The sequence below is a fragment of the Rhipicephalus microplus genome, chromosome 1, assembly GCF_043290135.1.
Source record: "Rhipicephalus microplus isolate Deutch F79 chromosome 1, USDA_Rmic, whole genome shotgun sequence".
Lineage (NCBI taxonomy): Eukaryota > Metazoa > Arthropoda > Arachnida > Ixodida > Ixodidae > Rhipicephalus > Rhipicephalus microplus.
The window spans coordinates 248,102,816-248,125,750 of NC_134700.1; the positions used below are offsets into that span (position 1 = coordinate 248,102,816).

The 22,935-nt window shown below is 45.1% G+C and overlaps 1 protein-coding gene across 1 annotated transcript in view; it reads right to left on the minus strand.

Annotated features, from left to right (window-relative positions):
* Positions 1-22,691, minus strand: part of LOC119185716 (late secretory pathway protein AVL9 homolog) — a 51,372-nt gene extending 28,681 nt beyond the window's left edge. Inside the window, exons 1-9 of the mRNA XM_037434609.2 lie at positions 22,230-22,691; positions 21,160-21,289; positions 13,304-13,389; positions 11,101-11,329; positions 9,970-10,049; positions 9,485-9,554; positions 9,105-9,267; positions 5,751-6,140; positions 4,889-5,039 (exon numbers count right to left, since the gene is read on the minus strand). Coding sequence (XP_037290506.2) covers positions 4,889-5,039; positions 5,751-6,140; positions 9,105-9,267; positions 9,485-9,554; positions 9,970-10,049; positions 11,101-11,329; positions 13,304-13,389; positions 21,160-21,289; positions 22,230-22,307 — 1,377 coding nt within the window. The 5' untranslated portion in view covers positions 22,308-22,691. The remainder of the gene's footprint in view (positions 1-4,888; positions 5,040-5,750; positions 6,141-9,104; positions 9,268-9,484; positions 9,555-9,969; positions 10,050-11,100; positions 11,330-13,303; positions 13,390-21,159; positions 21,290-22,229) is intronic.
* Positions 22,692-22,935: the final 244 nt, after the last annotated feature.

A 22,935-nucleotide genomic window follows, 5' to 3' on the forward strand; every position in this document is an offset into this window, starting at 1 on the left:
AATAAAATTGACCAAATCATAGCTGAAGCAGACAAGGTAGCGCACGTGCTCAAGGGCATCGCAGAAGATGCATTGCAGACGATGCAGAAATCGGGGCCATATCATAACCGCGCCCTTGAGAGCACTAGCACCGAGTGATCCTCATTTGACCATTTCGCTAATACAGACCATTGTTCACCAAGAACTAGCCAACGTGGGTATTCACACGGTCTGTTCTGTGCACCGTCTCGACGCTGTCAGTTCATCTACCTCCAGCCACCCACAGCATTATCACCGCCCTGCTACTCATAACCGTGACCCAAATGCGTGGAGGACACCTGACGACAGGCCGATTTGCTTTCGATGTGAACGAGTGGGACACATTTCCTGCCATTGCCGAAGCACGTGGACCTCGCCGTATCGGGCAAACTTAAGCTTTCCCAACCTCCACTCACCTGCCCATCTCTGTGGCCAGGAACTACCACACGTGATGGCTCAGCTAATTACGACCCAACCACTACGACCACTGCCCAGTACAGTCGCTCACCTTCACCTCGACGTAGATCTTCTTGGTGTCCGCCGCCACTCCGTTCCCCGTCCCCATCCTCTGCCCGGCGGTTTTCTTCAGAAAACTAACGGCTGCAGCACCTGGAGGTGACACTGCTGATACTATTTGCTCTCCAATTCCTCTATTGACGCTGCCGACCAATCAGAACCTGATCGACGTTGAAGTGGACGGTTTATCTGTTAAAGCCTTGGCGGGCACTGGCGCCCATATTCCTGTGATGAGCTTACACATTCGTGACCGCTTAAAGAAAGTTCTTACTCCAGCCCCTTCACGCAGTGCTCGTGTTGCTAATGGTGGTACGGCTTCGGTTATTGGCGTCTGTACTGCACACGTCACTATCGCCGGCCGACAAACTTCAGTTCTTTTCCCTGTTCTCTCTCACTGCACCAATGATGTGATCCTCGGTCTTGACTTTTTGTCCACTCATTCCACCCTCATCAACTTCTCAGCTGGTACTGTTGAACTTAACCTACCGTGTCTGATTGATCCGCCCAGTCCACCCCAAGCTCGTATGTGCTCTGCTGAGCATGTCCGTTTGTCACCGTAAACTGTGACCTGCATCACCATAATGCCCTCACCACCTGTATCTGATGGCGACTACGTGCTCGCGCCCATCACATCCATTCTTTTGACTCACAGTGTTACCTTACCACACACTGTTAGTCAGTTACGTGCAAACCGCGCCTCCATTCCTGAGCTCAACTTTGCTCTGTGTCCACAAGTGCTCCCGCGTGGAATTGCCCTCGCCATGCTGACTCCCTCTGACGAAGGCCTCATCTCAGCTCTGTCTTCGAACGATGCTGGACACTGTAGCTACACGCATGCTCGATCTTCGCAAGCAAGCTCATCTGCTGACGTTTAAAAAATGATCGCGTCAGACCTTTTGCCGCATCAAGCTGATGCACTCCTTCACGTCCTTGAGTCATACTGGGACGTATTTGACTTTTGTGATCGTCCGCTAGGTCAAACCACTGCTTTAAAGCACCACATTGACACCGGCGATGCCTCCCCTGTCCATCGACAGCCATACCGCATATCTCCAACCGAGCGTCACATAAGTCAAGCAGAAGTCGACAAAATGCTCGCCAGAGACATAATTGAGCCATCATGTAGTCCATGGGCTTCCCCTGTAGTTCTTGTCGAAAAGAAAGACAACACTTGGCGATTCTGTGTTGACTATCGACATCTGAACAAGATTACTAAAAAGGATGTCTACCAGCTACCGCGCATAGACGACGCCCTGGATTGTCTTCACGCCGCTAAGTATTTTTTTGTCCACTGATTTAGGATCAGGGTACTGGCAAATTGCTGTTGAAGATATGGACTGTGAAAAGACCGCTTTTGTCATGCCCGATGGTCTTTACCAGTTTAAGCTCATGCCCGTCGGGTTACGCAACGCTCCGGCAACTTTCGAGCGGATGATAGACTTTCTTGCGTGGGTTCAAATGGTCCATTTGTCTATGTTACCTTGACGACGTTATCATCTTTTCTCCGACCTTTGGGACCCACCTCGACCGCCTATCCTCAATACTGGCTGTTTTTCGCAATGCCGGTCTCCAACTGAACTCGTCAAAGTGCCACTTCGGACGCCAGCAACTAACCATGTTTGGCCACCTTGTCGACTCCTCTGGTGTAAGCCCTGATCCCGATAAAGTGCGAGCCGTGCGGAACTTCCCCATTCCGACCTGCACCAAGAAAGTCCGCAGCTTTCTCAGTCTGTGCTCGTACTTTCGACGTTTTGTGAACAACTATGCGGAAGTAGCCCGTCCTCTCACAAACTTACTGAGAAAAGATGTCTCATTCACATGGGGTGCTACACAGGCTACGGCATTCTCTACACTTATTGCATTGCTAACGGAACCACCTGTTCAGGCCCATTTTGACAATGCCGCCTACAGAAGTCTGCACTGATGCCAGTGGCCACAGAATCGGTGCTGTTTTAGTCCAGCATCAAAGTGGCTGCCCCTGCGTTATCGCCTATGCCAGCCGTCTCCTCTCGCAGGCGGAAAATAACTACTCAATCACCGAAAGGGAATGCCTTGCTCTCGTTTGAGCAGTAGCGAAATTTCGGCCCTATTTACACGGTCGACATTTCACCGTCACATCCGATCACCACACACTTTGCTGGCTCGCATGCTTGAAGGATTCCTCTGGGCGCCTTGGCCGATGGGCATCACGACTCCAAGAGTATAACTACTCGGTGTTCTACAAATCTGGCCGCTTACACCATGACGCTGACTGCTTATCTCGGAATCCAGTGGACCCACCTGAGGCGTTCGATGAAGCGCCATGTGTCCTGTCTCTCTCCGCTTTAAGCAACATCTGTGAAGAACAGCGCCAAGACCCTGTCTTACGTAACATCATCGAGACGCTTCATTTTGCGGCACCCGATCCGTCTACTTAATTGTTCGTGCTCAAGGATGGCACATTGTACCGTTACAACGTCCGCCCTGATGAACATGAACTGCTCCTTGTGGTACCTTCCCACTTACGTGCGAGCGTGATCGGCCAGCTCCATGGCGCTCCCACTGCCGGTCACCTCGGACTGTCTCGAACGTATGATCGTGTACAGCGTCGATTTTACTGGCTCAGTCTTTATCGCTCTGTCCGCAGTTACGTCGCCTCGTGCGAGCAGTGTCAACGCCGAAAAAAACCTTCGGTGAGTCCTGCTGGGTTCCTCCAACCTCTTGACGTTCCCTTTGATCCGTTCTTTCGACTTGGTCTTGACCTTCTAGGCCCTTACCCTGCGTTCACTTCTGGGAATAAGTGGATAGCTGTTGCGACGGGTCACACAACCCGGTACGCCATTGCACGGGCTCTACCAACCAGCTGTGCCGTGGACGTTGCCGATTTTCTCCTGCACAACGTCATACTTCAGCAAGGCGCACCACGCCAACTTCTCACAGATCGTGGGCGCTATTTCCTTTCCCGAGTTATCGACGACCTGCTTCGCTCCTGCAAGACAAAAGATAAATTTACGACAGCCTACCACCCGCAAACTAACTGACTGACTGAGCGATTCAACCGGACTTTAACCAATAAGCTCGCCATGTTCGTATCGTCCGACCACCAGGACTGGGACGTTGCACCGCCCTTCGTTACGTTCTCCTATAATTCCTCACGCCACGATGCAGCTGGTTTTTCACCTTTCTATCTCGTGTTTGGCCTAGATCCAACTTTACCGTTTTGCACCATCTTTCCGACAGCTGTCAACTTGACGACCGAATACGCCGGCGATGCCATCACCAGAGCTCCAAAAGCACGAGAGGTTGCCCGTCAGCGCCTCTTAGTATAGCAATATCAGTAGCGGAAGCGTTACAACTTCTATCATCGCCAAGTTTCCTTTACTTCGGGTTCTCTTGTGCTATTGTGGACTCCAACTAGGCGCGTTAGACTTTTGAAAGACTGCTTTCCCGCTACTCGGGACCCTACCGCGTATTGCGCCAGGTGACAGATGTGACCTACGAGATAGCCCCGCTCGAGTCTTCCTCCCCCTCGCTTTCACTGTCTACAGAGATTGTTCATGTATCTCGCCTTAAGCTTTACTACTCGGCAACATTACAGAAAGCATCGAGACGGTGCTTCAGCACCCGGGGGTTATGTTATGAGACAGTGTCCAACTAAAGAGGTTAGACAGGCACCGAGGAAGACGACGTGATTTTGGTGTAGGGCACAGCACTTGTTCTCCATCTTGGCTTGCGCGTTGGCACTGTGTATATATATTTTCAAACGCCTAGTTTCGCATTTACCTTCACGTAACAATATATAGACAAAAAGATGAAGCAGCACAGGCAAGAATGAAATAATTAAGGTGAAATTGAAACTGCTATGGCATTGCCATTGAAAGATGACAAGTGAAATGGTTTTTATTTTGGCAGATGTATGTATGTACGTGCATGCGTGTGTGTACATACATGTGTGTTTGTGTGTGGGCATGTGTGTGTAAGGCAATGCCCTTCATTTTCTGTGCCCTTACCTTATACCTTTGCCTTCTGAAACCTTTATGCACCTTGCGAGTGAGTAAAGAAGTTTACTCACTCACTTAACGACACATTATGCAATAAAAAAAACACACACTTGAATCAACCTTAAAGGAAATTGCCAAGCAATGCTCGTCCACGAGCCTCTGTGGTCATGTTGCGCTGCCGGGAGGGGCGCAACAACAGACCGTAAAGGGCTAAGGTTACCTGAAGAAGCATCCACAATCTAGGGCATATGCTAACATTGGAGACATGGCATTCAATCTAGTATTTCTAAAACTTAAAAACAATGGGCATAACATAGAGAAAAACAACCATGCAAACTCCAGTAACGCAAAGTGTAAAACAACCAGTTACATACTCGCGATGTGAGACTGTAGATGGCAGATGGAAGTTTGCTCCAAATGAATCCCCGATTGCCAAGAAAGCTGGCACTCTCTTTGCTGGCAACATGTGCTGTAGGCGATTTCATCGCATCACATTCTTCTCTTTCTACAAATTCCAATTTAGACCTGTAAACAGGAAATAATTCTCGTCAACATTCCAAGCTGCTCTTAAGCACAACAGCACACTTTCGGCTGCATTTGTGGCTTAAAAAGCCAGCAATATTCTGCACTGCCATAGTATTGAAAAGTAGCATTCTCTAAAACCTTATTTCTCTGGAAACCGTCTGGCCAGATTCATCATAAATGGCAATGAATTTTCAGCACAAAAATGCTGCTTCTATACTTTGGTCCCACCAATTTTCAAGAATAATAGGAAGTGCCACTATCTTTGGTCGTGGGCAGTTAATTAAGTTGAAAATGAGAGTAGGAGTTCACTTGTTGCAGGACAATAATTATGTGTGCCAAAATATTGTATACAGAACCAATGTCAGAACAAAGTGTTGAGAGAACAAGCAATTGACAGTATGTATTTCAGCAGTGAAGAAATGCTGCCACAGAATTGCAAACATAAATTTTGGTGTTAACACTACACTTGTCTGCACCAAACTCTGAGAGGGATCTTGAGATATAATGCCCGATTAGACTTGCTTGTTGATAGGAAACCTTGCTCCTTGTTCCACTTAAAAACAGCTATTATAAAGACATACCTGCTAAAAATGAGAAGAAAAACTTATTTTACAAGTAATGAATTATTAAAACAGAGGCCTTTTACTGAGCAAACTTGCATGCACATGGGAGTTTGGTGTGAACATGGCCACCAGACATTCAATCACTTGCCTCATTTCAGTTTTTTCTTTAGGATCCGAGTCTAGCAGCTCGTCTATTTCAGAGACAAGTTTGTCCTCTTCTTCAAACACAGCATCATCAGTGACCCTGTTAAGGTACGGGATGTCTCCAAGGCTCACTGGCAGAATCTTGCTGATGAACTCTTTACCAACAGAACCGAGGGAAAGACGTGGTGTTTCCGTCTTATCTTTCTTCTCCTCTGAATCTTTTCGAGGGACTGTGATGGACTTAACATCATCTGTTGCATTTTCAAATGACTCAGCTCGCTTGGCCAGACTTTTAGACTCTGAGTTCCGGATTGTCTTGGATAGCAAGCTCAAATCTTCCGGTGAGTGCACTGCTTCTTCCCTCGCTGCATCTTCTGAGCTGAGCTCCTTTTTCCTAAAGATAGAGTAAACAGCCACTTCAGATGCAACATCAATACTAGTTCAATAGTATTCTAAAGATCTCAAGCGTAGTACCGGCAGAAAAAATTCCTGTGATGTTAATTAATGTAAACCATATGGTATGATTCGTGGCATGTGCTGTGCGTCCGGAGATAGTACACAAGCAGATCACGATAAGGAGAAGCTTTTCACTTTGCTGGCTTTAGAACAATACAGCAGCAGTAATAAAATTTCCCCATTGTTCACCCACGTTAAGCAATGTTCAATACTGCCAAAACATAAGTAAAGACAGCTTCTGGTATGCATGCATAAAACTGCCATTCCAGGCAAATTTCAATGAAAGAAGTAAAACAGTCATGAATTTATGTGAAAAAATAATATGAGAACTTGTACCAAGCAACCTAACAGGCAGCAGACTGCAAAATGCGGATGCCAACATAAAAGTGGGTGCTGCAACCAATTAACACATCTTTTTCTCGAAGGTGATCTTGGAAAAACATAGGTTTTAAGAGATTATTAGGAATCACAATAAAATAAATTAAACCAATTTCAATGCATACAGGCACAAACAGTAGTGTAGCCCCAATAAAATTTGATGTTAAAAAAATTAATTTGAAACCATGTAGTATCATGAATCTCATTCTGCCTGAACATGTAACTTGTAACAGCTAGTAGTCATACAAAAAACATATAGTAAAAATGAAAAAAAAAAACATTTAGGTTTACGAACGATTTGAGTTGCACTTGACATTAGTTTAAAAATAGTTACCATTTCTTTTTCTTATTTTTCTTTCACCCATTGCCACTGACAAGCATCACTTTTAAAACTGAGATATTAAAGACAAGGAAGTAAACCTAAATAACTCCCGCAGAGTATAGCATATGTCAGGTAAGAAATTGCTAGTGGCGAGAGCAATGAAATAGATGTCTAAAAAATTTGGCCTAAGTGATTCACATTTTGACTCAATGTCACAAGGCAAGCCGTGATGACGTAAGAAATGAACACATTGAGGCACTACAATGTCAACAAATGTACACACCTTATGCAGTGCGCTTTGTATTCACCACGCTAGATTAAGAAATTTGCATTGAGAAATTCAATGATATTGTTCCTTGTAGTAATGTGAAATAAAAAATTAAAAGACATTCATGTGAGTAACATCACAAGAGCTAGGTGAGATATTATGAAGCTGCTATTTCATACTACAGAGTGCTTCACTGTGCATTGGCTGCAATAATATTATTGACAGATGTCATCATTTCGCACGCTGCAGCACTGCCCCTATCACACCACACACTTTCTATATTGGACGTATGGCAGACCCTGTCACCCACACAATCAATAGTATGCTGTGGAAGCGCAGAGTACCACACACACAGCTGATTGCAAGTGACACAGAATGCCTAAAAGAGTCGAATTTCCTAGTCAGCACACCAGACAGCCTACAATTTAGGTGGAAGAGATAGAGAGAGATAAAAAGGCAGAGAGTTGGAGTTTGCTACCTTCTGCGTAGCCATTATCATGTACAGACCAATAATGTACACCAGTGAAAGTGCAGCAAATCAGCACCAAAGCATTCAACTGAGCATTGTAACCACACAGTGTCATCGCTAATCAAGTAAACTATAATTTTAAAGCTTTTCAAGTGGATACTGCCACATTTTAGTTTATTTAGCAGTCGCACTTCTCAAAGTTTTGAGGGCAGAACAAAAACTAACAGGACTGAAAGCATAAAGGTGACACAACGATGCCAGACAGTATAACTTAGCACTTCGTATATATCATAGTTACTGTGTATAGGTTTAAACCTAAACACTGTCAATATTGTTCCAGATTTTGTAGCAAATGTTTGAGCAACAAACTATGTAGAAGAAGACGAGTGGCAGCATAGCAATGAAACAACTAAGTAGTCTTCAACGGCCAATTGCTGTATCTAGCAGGTGTTGCACAGGACTTTTTGGTGTGGCCTTGATTCTTCAAGGTACAATTAAGCTTATGAGGCAAAGGCCTTGACCAAGATACCACAGCTTGACATTGCCCAGATCTGATCAGGAGATTGCTCAGGCAACATGGGCTTAGTATGAGAAGCGTATCAGCATTTAGTTCAGTCTAAGGAAATTATCCTTCAGAAAGATGCAAACTGAGAAGTTGGTTGGTTGGTTGGTTCCTCAACAGCTTGGCGCAACCCAGCCAAGGAGGTAGGCCATGAATCGGACGGTGTCTTGCTTATTAAACTAATTCACTTCTTGAAGAAAAGAGTTTAATTCATTAGGTATTAGTATAGGTAATAGTTTAAATTTGTAAGATTTAAAAAAAGAGCTTTAAAATGAATGGCATAACTAACCGACAAAAAAAAACAACAACTGAGAAGTACAGTACTCATGAATTTAAGCATGACCTTTTTTTTTCTTTAACAAATGCTACGAGCAGGTGCTCATGATAACTGCATCATGTCATTTCCGATCAGGCCACTAAAGGTAATGTGGCTTTGTTGTACAGGTTCAAATCAAAACTACACCAATATGAGACACTGTAGATGCTAGAAATGAAAATATACACATTTACTTAGTCCTACAGTTTCGTGTTTTAATCTATGTGTTCGATTCAGTGGCACACAATACGACTTGCAACAGGGGAGTACAAGGCCTCATGGGCTTCAGTATCACCCATGTCTTCCACGAGCCTACTTTTCCCGATCGTCACAAACAAAAAACATATTTTGGTTGCGAAAATAAGAGCGCACTGACACCACGCACAATCTTATAGCTTGTGAGGCCACACGCTCCCTCGTTGTGAGTCACATTGAGTGCGAATGTAGAGGTGTGTTGAAACAAAAAAATTTCACTAAGCAAGTTTGTCGTCAGCAACGGAGAACATGTTCACTCTGCATGTAAGTTAAAAAGGCAGAATGAAGCCAACAAAAAGCTTGACACAAAACAGGACTAGGATGAATCTTGCCTGTTCTTCTCCGAGGCAAGCGTGTCAAGGCTCTGCTTGAGCTCACTAGGCGAGTGACTCAAGTGGACCTCGAGGAAGTCATGTTCCTCAGGGCGCAGTTCGGAGCTCAGTTGTCGCAGGCCGGCTGTGCAGGCACACTCCTCCAGGCCCTGCTCTAACATCCCTGCATGCACACGTGGCCAGACAGAAGACGAAAAGTAGCTGGTTACACCCTTTTCTATTTCTCTCACCCCTACTTTTTGGAAAAAAAAAGTGGCGTTATTGCTTCATATTTCCTCAATAACACAACTAAACAACCCTACATTTTTGTTCCATTGCTTACAATCAAGGCCGGCAAAACAAAAAATTCTACAACTTCAAATAAAATACTGAACACTCACCAGGAAACAGAGAACAGAGAGTGAGAATAGTGGAGCACAGATCTTTGACAGGTGTCTTGTAAAACAACACCTGGAGAAGAAAAAAAAAATGTTGACAGCATTATGCACCCAAAATGCTGAATATAGCCAGGCTAAATGAGATCTTGCAAAGCAACATTCATGCATCAAGGGTCACCCGCCGATTCAGTTGAGACAACGTGGCTTGCGCCTTTCAAGTATTAAATTTATCAGTCATGTTAACTCACACATGCACTAATGCTTGGACAGCTGTCTAAAATGCAAGAGTAGTTTCGAAATCTGTTGCTGTTGTCTGGTATTTGCAATCGATTCAAGACCATGTGCACCAATCATGCATCAGGGCTAACCTCATAGCTGCTGCTCTTACTCCTACTCTAGGAATTGAAATCGTGGGTTCCTTTAGACAAAATAATTCTACAGAAACCAAAAAGATTTGTGGCAAGTGCATTCCCTTGCTGCAAACTCACCTTGCGCTCCAACAAGAGCAGTTTAAAAAGCAGCACCGCCTTGTGCTTGAAATGCAAAACCAAGTCACGTGAGGACAGCCCTGCAGAATACACAATGTTACAACAGAACACAAAAATCACAAACTAAAAAAATATGCGAGCTGATGCTCACACATGATGTTACCACACACAATGTAAAGATGTGCCTTATGTAGGGCTTTGTGTTTTCGGATAAACCCCAAAAAATGCAATAAACACTTGCCGGTAAAATTTTTGACAATTCGGATTTATCTGAAAAACTGCAATTGTAACGGCCAAATGACCCTGTTCCGCTCCTCATCACAAGGACATACTCTAAGCACTTCTTGACACATCGGCCAATGATACCGATGCATTTCGACTTCACGTCAATGTAACTTTCATCATCATCATCAGCCTGCATTATCATCAGACTGGAGTGCAAAGACTGCAATGCTCCCCTGTTCTGCAAATCGACCCAGTCCTGTCCTTGCTGCTGCCGAGTTATACCCGCAAACTTCTTAATCTCATTTGGCCGCCTAACTTTCTGTATTCTTTTTGCGCATTTGCCTTCTCTTGGAATCCAGTCAATAACCTTTACTGACCTGCTGTTATTTTGCTTATGCACTACGTACCCTGCTTATGTCCATTTATCTCACATCAACAGTATCTCGTTGATCACAAGCACTGCACATTCAACAAAGGGCTTGTCGAATATGACGCAAAAGACGTCAACGTATGCAGGGCCTCTGAAAGTGCGAAACGACTTATGTTTCTCTGGTGGCCCTTAAGTGTGCCACACGTCGTCAAATATGCAAAACTTGTAAAGTATGCTTGTATCTATGTGTGTATGTGCATGCAAACCTTTCAGATGACTAAAATACGCTTTATGTGTTCTGATGTTTTTGTGTTCAGATCACTTCATCTAAGATATTGGCGCATTCCGAATAACGCAAACTCTGTAATATGAAAAACACTGAGGATTTCTGAAAATAAACCACAATAAACGCAAACATTTCTGGCAGAGAAACGAAGCCCCCAAAACAGCCCCCGAATTTCAAGAAAAATAAGCTACGAAAACATGGAGGCCCAGCCATAACCCAAGAAGATCAAATCAAATGGACATCGGCTCACCTAGGTATGGCTGTCCTCCGTGCATCATGTCAGATGACAGCAAGGCATTCAAGTTTTGGTATGTTTCCTTAAGGAGTGCTACTTGGCTGAAGTCTCGCTCGTCAAAGTAGGCATGAGTCACCAACTGCAATTTGGCCTGTATAACTCCGTACAGCGGCAATCGGCTCAGCACACATACACTCTTCTGCACAGAGCTGCGCGTGACGTCTGAGCCCCGCCGCAGTAGCATCTGTGTACAAGAAAATGGAAAAAATAAGTTAGCTTCCACATCAATAAAATCAAGATGTCGACGACATCTGGTATGATCAAAGCAAAACACTGCAAACAATAAAAAAAGTGAGGCTGGCTAAACAAAAGGAAACACGGAATAGATATTTCATTCACGTTCTTGATGATAAAACTCAATTTTTAGTATTATTTCATGGGTTTCAAACCTTCTCTAGCATCGCTGCTTTCTTTCCTTTCAATTCTGCTCCAGCAACACCCATCAAAAGCACAGGTGTAGGCCTTTAGCATAATGGCAGTAAGAAATATTACGATGTCTGTGTTTTTAAGCTTGACAATAAGTGATTAATTGTCAACATTTTTGTCAAGGCTTACAAAAATAGGAATATTGACCCTTTGAGGGTTGACTTTTGTTCCATGAAATGGGTTCTAGAAAAGTGCCCCTTTTTATTACTAATTTAGATTCTGCAGACAAATCTATTTCAGAAAGAAAATTGTCCAGAATTTTTTTGGGGACGTCAAAAAGACAAAAAAAAATATTTGTGTTTTTACACAGACACTGTTTATTTGCGAGTAACAGAAATATAAATTCAAAAACTTTTTTTTTTAAACTTACACGACTGTTAAAAAATATACATAGAAAGAGATGTCAGTGTAGTTCACAGATGTACAAAAAAATAACTGCATGAAGTTTAAGCAGAAACTAGAAGTGAGAAAAGCCACATTTGATCTAGTCAGCATCGTCTCACTGCACATGCTTTTCAGATGTCACTTACTCATCAACACCCGAGTCTTAACTCTTAAGTAACTCCATGTATGACGAAGTTACCTTTGTCCAACTTGTCCAGAAATGTCAATGACAGTTGCAGTTTACGGCAAATCAGACATGGCGGCGACTTCATTTGGAGCCACCATGTCTGTTACATTGAGCAGTATACTGGGTGACTTCAGCCATATCAGCTTCCATTAGCATTAGTTCTAGAGGCAAGTGAAAGTGTTGCCAGGGACCATGAAGTAAATGTACCAATTCAGAGAGCAGTCCAAAAATGAAGGCCCATGTAAAAAAAAACGTGATTAACATAAATCCAATCTACCAGCCAAAACCACAGCAGGACATTCTTGCAAGTTCGTTGGTTCATACTGTTAGTGAGGACAGGTAAAAAGGAATGATCAAAGCCATGCTTGTCATATCTTGTTAATTTCTTCCACTTATCCTGTTTTTTTTTTTGCTTTTTTTTTTGCAGTTTTGACACCAGGCACAAATAGTTAGCAGCGACAGCAATTATTAAAGGCAGCTGTCCTGTACCTAAAACATTGTGCATGGGTCTCAAACATGCGGCCCACTGAAGTTTTGCTAACAGCCCATGGTCCACACGACACCCTTCATCTCACATTGTTTTTATGACTTTGTGACTGGTTGGAATATTGCTAAATGAAGCTCACATCATTTTCTCACATATTGTGATTAATAATGTTTTCTTCTGATAAACTACACAGGCAGGAGTTGTTCGTATTCAGCATTTCTTAAGTAAAGCATTCCATGCTGTCACCTTGTGTTGAAACATAAGTGTGGAAAAAAAAAAAAAACAACTATACTTCAGGTTTGATGTCCAGGAATTAGTGATTGTGAAGATAAGTACCGATACACTTCTGCACTAGTTTCTGACTGAAATCCTGATGCCAAATCCCCTTTAGCATGACCCATCTATGAGATATGTGAAAAGCCTTCCTTGAAATGGCAATGTTAGCTGACATTTTAATATTTTGTTCAGCCCCCTCCTTTCTCCAGCTTCCCACTTAATTACCACGCCCCCAACCCTTTGTGGGAATAAATTTTTTTTTACTACGACTCGGTAGCTGATGAGAGTTTAAGACACCTGACATGGTGTCTTATAAGTGGAACAGATGCTGAGCTGTAAAAAAGTTAATTTTGTTACAGCAACTATAACATTATTAAAAAATCAAATGCTACACCTGCCTCTGCACTGATCTGTCGATAGCATGATATCCCGAAAACAGTTCGCTTCGGGTTGTCCAAAGCTGGCAAGTGAAAATATACAGTATCTGAAAAGCAGGAAAACAAGCACGGTTAGTCATTTCTTGAAGGGCAGCTACCTACACACTGAAATTTCCGACAATAAGACAAAGAATGTTTTTGGAATGAAGAATAGCTTTTTAGAGGCAACGGCTGAAAACAAAGCTGATGTGGCTACTCAAGTAAGCATAATGTTTGAATGTGTTCATATAGTTACGAAAACTGAGGATGAAAAAATAAGACAGGCAAAAAGGTGAGACAAATAAATGTTTATGATGAGCAAGTGAGAAGAGCAGATAGAAATTGAGAAGAAACCATCACAATCTGATAGCCAAAGTCAAAGGCCATTTTACCAGCACATCTGTAAATCCCCAAACATAGTATCAAAACATATGTTGAGCTAATAAAATCATAGAGGACTCCAAGTATAACACTAACAGCAGACATGCCACTAAATCTTAGCAGCCAGCTATATAGAAGCAAAAACAAAAAATGCAACCCAATTCAACACCTTACAATGCGGTGTCCTAATATACAATATACCTGACTGTGATACAAAAAAGGGGACATTGTGTGTGCGTGCATGCGTGTGTGTGCGCATGTGTGCGTGCATGTGTGTGTGTGTTGTTACTACGTGAAGGCACACGGGGAACTAGGTGTTTGAAGATATATTTACACAGCGCCAACGCGCAAGCCAAGATGGAGAACAAGAGCTGTGCCCTACACCAAAATCATGTCAACTTTCTCGGCGCCTGTCTAACCACTTTAGTGGGACATTGTCTCATAACATAACCCCCGGATGCTGAAGCACCGTCTCGGTGCTTTCTGCGATGTTGCCGAGTGGTAAAGCTTAAAGCGAGATACATGAACAATGTCTGTAGACAGTGAAGGGGAGGGGGAGGAAGACTCGAGCGGGGCTATCTTGTAGGTCACATTTGTCACCTGGCGCAATACGCGGTAGGGTCCCAAGTAGCGGGAAAGCAGTTTTTCAGAAAGTCCAATGCGCCTAGTTGGAATCCACAATAGCACAAGAGAGCCTGGAGTAAAGGAAACTTGGCGATGATGGGAGTTGTAACGCTGCCGCTGCTGATCTTGGGATGCTAAAAGGCGCTGACGGGCAACTTCTCGTGCTTTGCGAGCTCTGGTGATAGCATCGCCGGTGTATTCGGTCGTCGAGTCGACGGCTGTCGGAAAGATGGTGCCAAACGGTAAAGTTGGATCACGGCCAAACACGAGATAGATACGTGAAAAACCAGCTACATCGTGGCGTGAGGAATTATAGGCGAACGTAACGAAGGGCAGTGCAACGTCCCAGTCCTGGTGGTAGGACGATACGTACATGGCGAGCATATCAGTTAGAGTCCGGTTGAATCGCTCAGCCAGTCCTTTAGTTTGCGGGCGGTAGGCTATCGTAAATTTATGTTTTGTCTCACAGGAGCGAAGCAGGTCATCGATAACTCAGGATAGGAAATAGCGCCCATGATCTGTGAGGAGTTGGCATGGGGCGCCATGATGAAGTATGACGTCGTGCAGGAGAAAATCGGCAACGTCCGTGACACAGCTGGTTGGCAGAGCCCGTGCAATGGCGTACCAGGTTGTGTGATCCGTCGCAACAGCTATCCCCTTATTCCCAGAAGTGGACGCAGGGAAAGGGCCCAGGAAGTCAAGACCAAGCCGAAAGAAGGGATCAAAGGGAACGTCAAGTGGTTGGAGGAACCCGGCAGGACTCATAGAAAATTATTTTCGGCATTGACATTGGTCGCACGAGGCGACATAGTTGTGAACCGAGCGATAAAGACTAGGCCGGTAAAATCGATGCAGTACACGGTTATACGTCCGAGACAGTCCGAGGTGGCCGGCAGTGGGAGCGTCGTGGAGCTGGCTGATCACGCTCACACGTAAGTGGGAAGGTACCTTAAGGAACTGTTCGGGTCCATCAGGGCGGATGTTGTAACGGTACAATGTTCCATCCTTGAGCACGAACAATTGAGTAGACGGATCAGGTGCCGCAGAATGAAGATTCTCAATGATGTTCCGCAAGACAAGATCACGGCGCTGTTGGTCATGGATATTGCTTACAGCGAAGAAAGACAGCCCACATGGTGCTTCAAGGAACGCCTCAAGTGGGTCCACTGGATTCCGAGATAAGCAGTCAGCGTCATGGTGTAAACGGCCAGATTTGTAGGAAACCGAGTAGTTATACTCTTGGAGTTATAGTGCCCATCGACCAAGGCGCCTAGTGGGGTCCTTCAAGTATGCGAGCCAGCAAAGTGCATGGTGATCGATTGTGACGGTGAAATGGCGACCATGTAAATAGGGCCGAAATTTCGCTACTGCCCAAACGAGAGCAAGGCACTCCCTTTCGGTGATTGACTAGTTCTTTTCCGCCTGCGAGAGGAGACGGCTGGCATAGGCAATAACGCTGGCGCAGCCACTTTGATGCTGGATCAAAACAGCACCAATTCCGTGGCCACTGGCATCGGTGCGGACTTTTGTAGGGGTGGCATTGTCAAAATGGGCCAGAACAGGTGGTTGTATTAGCAATCTTAAAAGTGTAGTGAATGCCGTAGCCTGTGCTGTACCCCACGTGAATGAGACATCTTTTCTCAGTAAGTTTGAGAGAGGACGGGCTACTTCGCAAAGTTGTTCACAAGACGCCGAAAGTACGAGCACAGACCGAGAAAGCATGGACTTCCTTAGTGCAGGTCTGAACGGGGAAGTTCCGCACGGCGCGCACTTTATCGGGATCAGGGTGTACACCAGAGGAGTCGACAAGGTGGCCCAACATGGTTAGTTGCTGGCGTCCGAAGTGGCACTTTGACGAGTTCAGTTGGAGACCAACATTGCGAAAAACAGCCAGTATTGAGGATAGGAAGTCGAGGTGGGTCTCAAAGGTCGAGAAAAGATGATAACGTCGTCAAGGTAACATAGACAAATTGACCATTTGAACCCATGCAAAAGTCCATCATCCGCTCGAAGGTGGCCGGAGCGTTGCATAAACCGAAGGGCGAGACCATAAACTGCTAAAGATCATCGGGCGTGACAAAAGCGGTCTTTTCACGGTCCATATTGTCAACAGCAATTTGCCAGTACCCTGATCTTAGATCAGTGGATGAAAAATACTTAGCGCCGTGAAGACAATCCAGGGCGTCGTCTATGCGCGGTAGCGGGTAGACGTCCTTCTAAGTAATCTTGTTCAGATGTCGGGAAAGACACTGCAGCGCCAGTATCGACCAATGCAAAAACAGGTATACCTTCAACGGAGACAGCAACGACGTTGGACGGCAAAAAACAAGGTCTTGTGGAGTTCGAAAGATCCGCAGTTCTTGCCCCCGGAACTGCGGCTCATAGTTTTCCTCAGGGACAGGGCGAGGTCGACGTAGCATAGGGGAAAGGAAACGGCGTTGGGGTGAAGGCGACCGGTGTCTATTGAAGTTCCGGCGAGGTGAAAATGTGTCCATGGTGGCAGTCTCGCCATATACAGAAGGCTCCGGTCGTGGTGGGAAATCATAATTGTTGGGCCTGACGTCGTCACGCAGGAAAAACTCGCGCCGTCGACAAAATCGTGCCACGTGACCCGCAATTCCACAGGCGAAGCATATGGGGCGGTTGTCTTGAGTGCGCCAAGGGTTCTGAAAGCGTGGAGATGATGGTCGGGAGAAAGGACGGGCAGCCTGGTATATAGGCTCAGTCGGTACGACAAAGGGGCGTGTGGACGTTGGCATTCGGGACAAAGAAACGTGGCCGTTCGCGACAGGCGGACGTCGGCTTCCGTTCAGTGCTTCGGCATAGGTCAATGGAGCAGCCACAGGTGGTGCATGAGCTGTTGGTAGCACCCCGGACACTTGCTCCTGGACTACTCGCTGTATTGATGGCGCTAAAGTAGATGGGGCACCTTCGGAGGTATAAGGCACGAGGGACAACTGGCGTGCGACCTCCTCTCGTACAAATTGCTTGATCTTGAGAAGCAGAGGGTTTGGTCTATAGCAGTGCCAGCCGACGTTAAAGCGGAGATTGTTGCACATGGCGCGTTGGCACGACGAGTGGTGTCACGCTGTTTCCAGAGCTCATCATAGCTCTGACAAAGGTGAATCCCTTCCGCTACCGTTTGCGGGCTTTTGGTGACAAGCATCTGAAATGCATCGTCAGTCACGCCTTTCAAGATGTGTTTGATCTTCTCGGCTTCTGTCATGGCCGAGTTGACACGCCGGCAAAGGTCGACCACATCTTCGATATAACTTGTGTGATTCTCACCATTCTGCTGAGCCCTAGAACGCAAGCGCTGTTCGGCCCGTAGTTTGCGAAGCGCCGGATGGCCAAACAAGTTCGCAAACGCCGTTCGGAAGGCCGACCAGGTGGGGAGGTCTCTCTCGTGATTACAGTACCACAGACTAGCGACGTCGGTCAAATAAAATTGGATGACAGTAAGCTTGTGCGCATCGTCCCACTTATTGTGCTTGCTCACCCAGTCGTATTCGTCGATCCAGTCTTCCACGTCTTTGTCATCGGTTCCACTGAAGGTAGGCGGATCGCGTTGCCGAAAGGAGCCGAGACAGACAGGAGCTGCAGTAGTTGGAGCCGAGGCGGCCGCCTGCTGATCGTCGTTCGTGGACATCGTAGCAACTGGAGGCAACGTACGGTTTCAAAGTTCTAGGATTAGGCGTTACCCAGCACTCTCCACCAATTATAATGAGGCGTTTTAGAGTGGCACTCTTTTATAAAGCAGGAAAGCGGTCACGACACGTCAAGTGGTATGGGCGGAACTAGCCTGAGTACCCAGCCAACCAAACGTCGTCTTCTTCACCGACTGAGTCATACCCCCTGCCTTTCTGAGTAGCACTCATCTTCTTCACTACAATATATATATATACACACACACGACACATGCACCTGTGCATGCTTTTTCTAGGTTTGCATATTTGAAGAGCAATCATAGCTAGAAAAGGGTTAAACGTGGCTGCACACAACACAGCTTATTGACAAGCTCTTGAAATCGAATTGGTTTGGCCTTTTAGTTTGATCATTCTTTGCCAGGAAGTAACAGAAGGCATCTATTTCATGCTGCATGCTGTGTTACCCTTTGATAACCTTCACCGCTGTGTCCTGCCCCCATATTTTTTTCCCTCCCTGCAAGGAGTCCCTCATCCCTTCCACTGGTCTATAAGGGGACTCCGAAACATTCATGGCTGAGAACCACTGCAGTAGACACTAAGAGAAAAAGATGGGACTGGGCAGGTCACATCAGGAGAACAGATGGGAAACAGCTGACGATGGCGAACAGTAGGGTGGAACAGCAAAGTCAAGACATTCGCACGCATAAAATAGAACCAGCACTCGCAGGGCAGCGTGGGTTGGAGATCACTGGAACAGGCCTTAGTCATGAAAGGGACATAACGTAGGGCTGATGATGACGACAATCTTTCAGGTGCTTGTCAAGACAGCCCCCAATGATATATTGTCAAATGGTCTAGGTACAAACCTGTCATAAGCCAACGTAAATGCTGCTTTTATCATGCAGTTTGCTAGATCAGTTTCAGCTTTTCCACCCAATGAAAGTGAACAAAACCAAAATTTCCTGCTATGTGTGCCTGCATATTCATAAACTTGATTTGGATAGTTTCAGTCGAATATAACATGAGGCAGTAGAAAGAGAAGGGTACAGGAGCAATAAGAGTTATCCTGTTGAGCCTGTTCTCTTGTTATAGTTCTAGCCTCCTTCTGCTACCACAAGTACCAAGTGGAAAAGTCAGTAAAGGTGAAAAATGTTTGTGCATCTAGGGCGTAATAAAATGGTTCATTACAGATAGTCAATAAACCAAGTAAAACAATATTTTGAGGGGAAGCACGGCACAAAATGAAACAATGTTGCTAACACTTTCAGGGTTACAGAAACAATGAATCCAAAAAAGTGGAAAGGCAAAAGCCGCCACCATAGTTCAGTTGGTAGAAATCTGCTACGAATGTGCGCATCGATCCATTTTGCTCCTTTCAATTATTTCCAGGGTGTTGAACTCAACCCAAAGCAAAAACAGAACCCAAGCTCAAATTTTGGCCAGAAATGAAACCAAGTGATATCTTCAGTACATGCCTGAAACTAATCCAAAGCTGAACTGAAAAAAATAATATCAGTTATTGGTGAGAAACGTGCTGGTTCAAAGTATAAATGACAATGAATGTTGTAGTCTTAATGGGGAGGCTGATTCAGATGGAGATTCATTCGAATGATTCTGATGTATAGCTGTGATACCTTAGGCAATCATGTTCCAAAAAAAAACACATAAGGAAGGTAATTTATGCCAAATAGCTAACCCACATTGAAAATGCATTGTCTCAGCTCCACATGCCTATGAACTGGCTTTCTCAAGAGACAAAGCAATTTACTGCTTCACCACTCTCAACATCTTTGTATTCAAAATGATGCAGCATAACTATTCTACAGCATTTAAAAAGGTCGCAGAAATGTTCTTTTTTTATTATTTAAGCAGTTAAGTGACAACTATAATAAACCCTTCACACCAAAATTTAAGCTATGCACTCTGTATCAGAAGAGCTATGAATGAGTGGAGGTTACCCTACTGTCAAGCCATGCTTTTTCTCAATCTCTTTGCAGAGCACTGGGGACAAAGCCCCGCCTTCTGCGATCCTTCGCTAGAGGGCCGCAGATCGTGGAGGCACAGCTTCATACTTTTCTGGTTGACCTTAGATGCCCCCACAATTGGGTCACTTCTATTTTCTCCCAGCGTACAAATACTATGAAGCCAACTGAATTGGTCGCAAGAGTGATGAACACTCAGCATGACTGTGGGGTGCAATCTGTAGCATTGTGCATGTTCAAAACCTTACAATAAATTACAACAAAATAAAACTAACAAGTATGTACATCTTGTTCAATGATTAACAGGGGAGCCTTTCCACGCAAAGGAAATTTAATGAAGAATAAGGATGGGCTGAAGTGCTTACAACAGACATTCCCAAATAATTACAAGCAATTTACGGCTACCCCTAAACCAAAAAGTTTACAGTCATCACCTTTTTCCACTACTAACATATGGGGCAAAAGCTTTTTAGATGCCAAACCACAATATGATTATGCAGCATGCCACAACGGAGAACTCCAGATTAAATTTGGTCAGTGGGTGTCCTTTAATATGTGCCCAAAGTTGAGTGCACGGCCGTTTCTGCCTTTTGCACTAACAGAAATGCAGCTCGCATAAAAATCCGGTTATTATGGTTGGTAATTCAACCTACATCCTCAAGTCTAGGAGCGCAATACCTTGGCTGCTAAGGTATTCCTATGGGTGGCAGTGGCCCCGCCGCGGGGGTCTAGTGGCTAAGGCTGCTGACCCGCAGGTCGCGAATTAAATCCCGGCTGCGGGGGCTGCATTTTTTGATGGAAGCGGAAATGTTGTAGGCCCGTGTGCTCAGATTTGAGAGCACGTTAAAGAACCCCAGGTGGTCTAAATTTCCGGAGCCCTCCACTACGGCGTCTCTCATAATCATATGATGGTTTCGGGACGTTAAACCCCACACATCAATCAATCATGGGTGACAGTGCACTGGGTGACAAGAAAAAAACATGAACAACAATTAAACATGTAAAGTAAATAATGAGTAGATTGAACTAAATGTTCTACGAGCCATTCAATGTTTCACATATGAAATGGTGTTACCATAATCCTCCTAGTGTGTTGGAAATTAAGTTACCTCTGGTTGAGTTATCTCGACAGTTGTACAATCTATTTTAGTCTATGCCCAACATGCACTGATAACGTTTTCTGTATGAATACATGCTGTGTTACCTTCTTCATAATTATGAGCACCATCAGGCAATGCAAGGGATGGAAGGTGCTTCCACGGCTCAGGAAGATCTTGGTTCTCCTGGGCTTCCACCTCTCCTTTTCCAAGTATTGGAGGATATGCGTACTCCAGCTAGAACATGAGCATGCACAGAAATGAAACATGGCTAGAGTTAAGCATCAAAGTGCTGACAGCATTCAGCAGCAGTTTTTGGGTAAACAATTCTCATTCCAAGAGCTCGAAAAACAATGACGTGCTATACAAGCCCTAAAATTCATGCTTGTAGCCCTCAAGACTTGAAGCATCACCAGAAAAACAGCATCAATTAATGCTTGCTGATGCAACAGTGCAGAAACAAAACAGGGTACACAGAACAAGGAGAGCAGAGCCTCGTACCCTTCTTGGGGAAGTTGCTATCATTTCATGCACTTGACGGTAATACCATTGTCACATGGTAGTATTCGGGAGTGCCTGTGTGGACACTGAGCACTGCTACACTTCATTTTTCATAGCACATCCAGCTTCGAACATGATGCACTTAACCGTGCTTAAGTTTTACTAGAATAGTTCAGTACTCAAGCGACAAAACGTACTGATTTGGAGAAAGTAGTACCACCACGGTGTAAGAATTCTTACATCGTCACTATGTACCAGTGTTTCCGTTTGAGGTTGACGACGGATTCACGATATTCTAACTCCCACTGCTTGTGTACTTGCTGAACTACTGAGCTGAAAACCTCCGACATAAGACACGGTCCTGGAAAATCACGGTGTGGTCTGGTTTTGTGCGGATTTGCCAGATAGTCCACGATACCGCGAGTACAGCGGTCAGATGTTGGTATCTCCACCCACGAGTTAGCAACAGTGAAAGCAACAAATCTGATGCCGTTTGTCGTGCGGGCTAGAGAAGTACGGATTTCGCTCCACAACAGAGGTCTTGTCTTTCTTTTCTGCTCAGTGATGAAATAGCAGAAGAAAGATGAACTAGGGCCACTCGAACAATGCCAATTATGTGCAGTCCCTGTACGCGTAATCTCACTGACAACCGCGCGTCGCGCCAGAGCCAGCTTACCTGGTACCCTTTGATGTGGTGAAATCCAACGACGACGACATGGAGAATAGGTGCCTCGTTAACAGGTGGTTTCTCCATAATCGCGCTCGATTGATCGATCCAATGCAGGGCCCACTCAGATCATACGGCGATCAAGGACCCGGATTCTTCGCTACGCACTGAGCCCTCCATTTGTAGAGGGGATACTGGTTGTAAAAAGCGCGATGATCACAGGTATAACGATACGAAATAAGCAGGGTAACCGTCGTCAGCAGCACGAAAGCACACACAGCAGTCGGCGGCGACTCGGCACCCCTACGACGAGTCGATGAGCCAAGGTGGTGCATCGAGACCTCAACGCACGCCAGCTGGCCACACATACGTCGCTAATGGCCTGAAAACTGCCATGCTCACATAGCGCACGACGTGCACAAAGGATTCAGGCAAACGGCCGCGTTCAATGGGCCTTCCGCAATAATCACGTACTACAAAACCGTACAACAGGATCAGCGGCGCCTCCCGAACCGAAACCGCTCGACGCGCCACCGGCGCACGACAAAAATGGATTTTATGGTGAAAGTCTTCATACCAGAAACTCTATGCCACTAAACCACTCTGTTTTCACTCTTATCGGTCAACTCTGTACAAATTTTAGAATTTTTAGTACAGTCCTGCATTTATTTAGCCAGTAGTCCGAGACAAAGTATGGCGCATTTAGCCAACATAG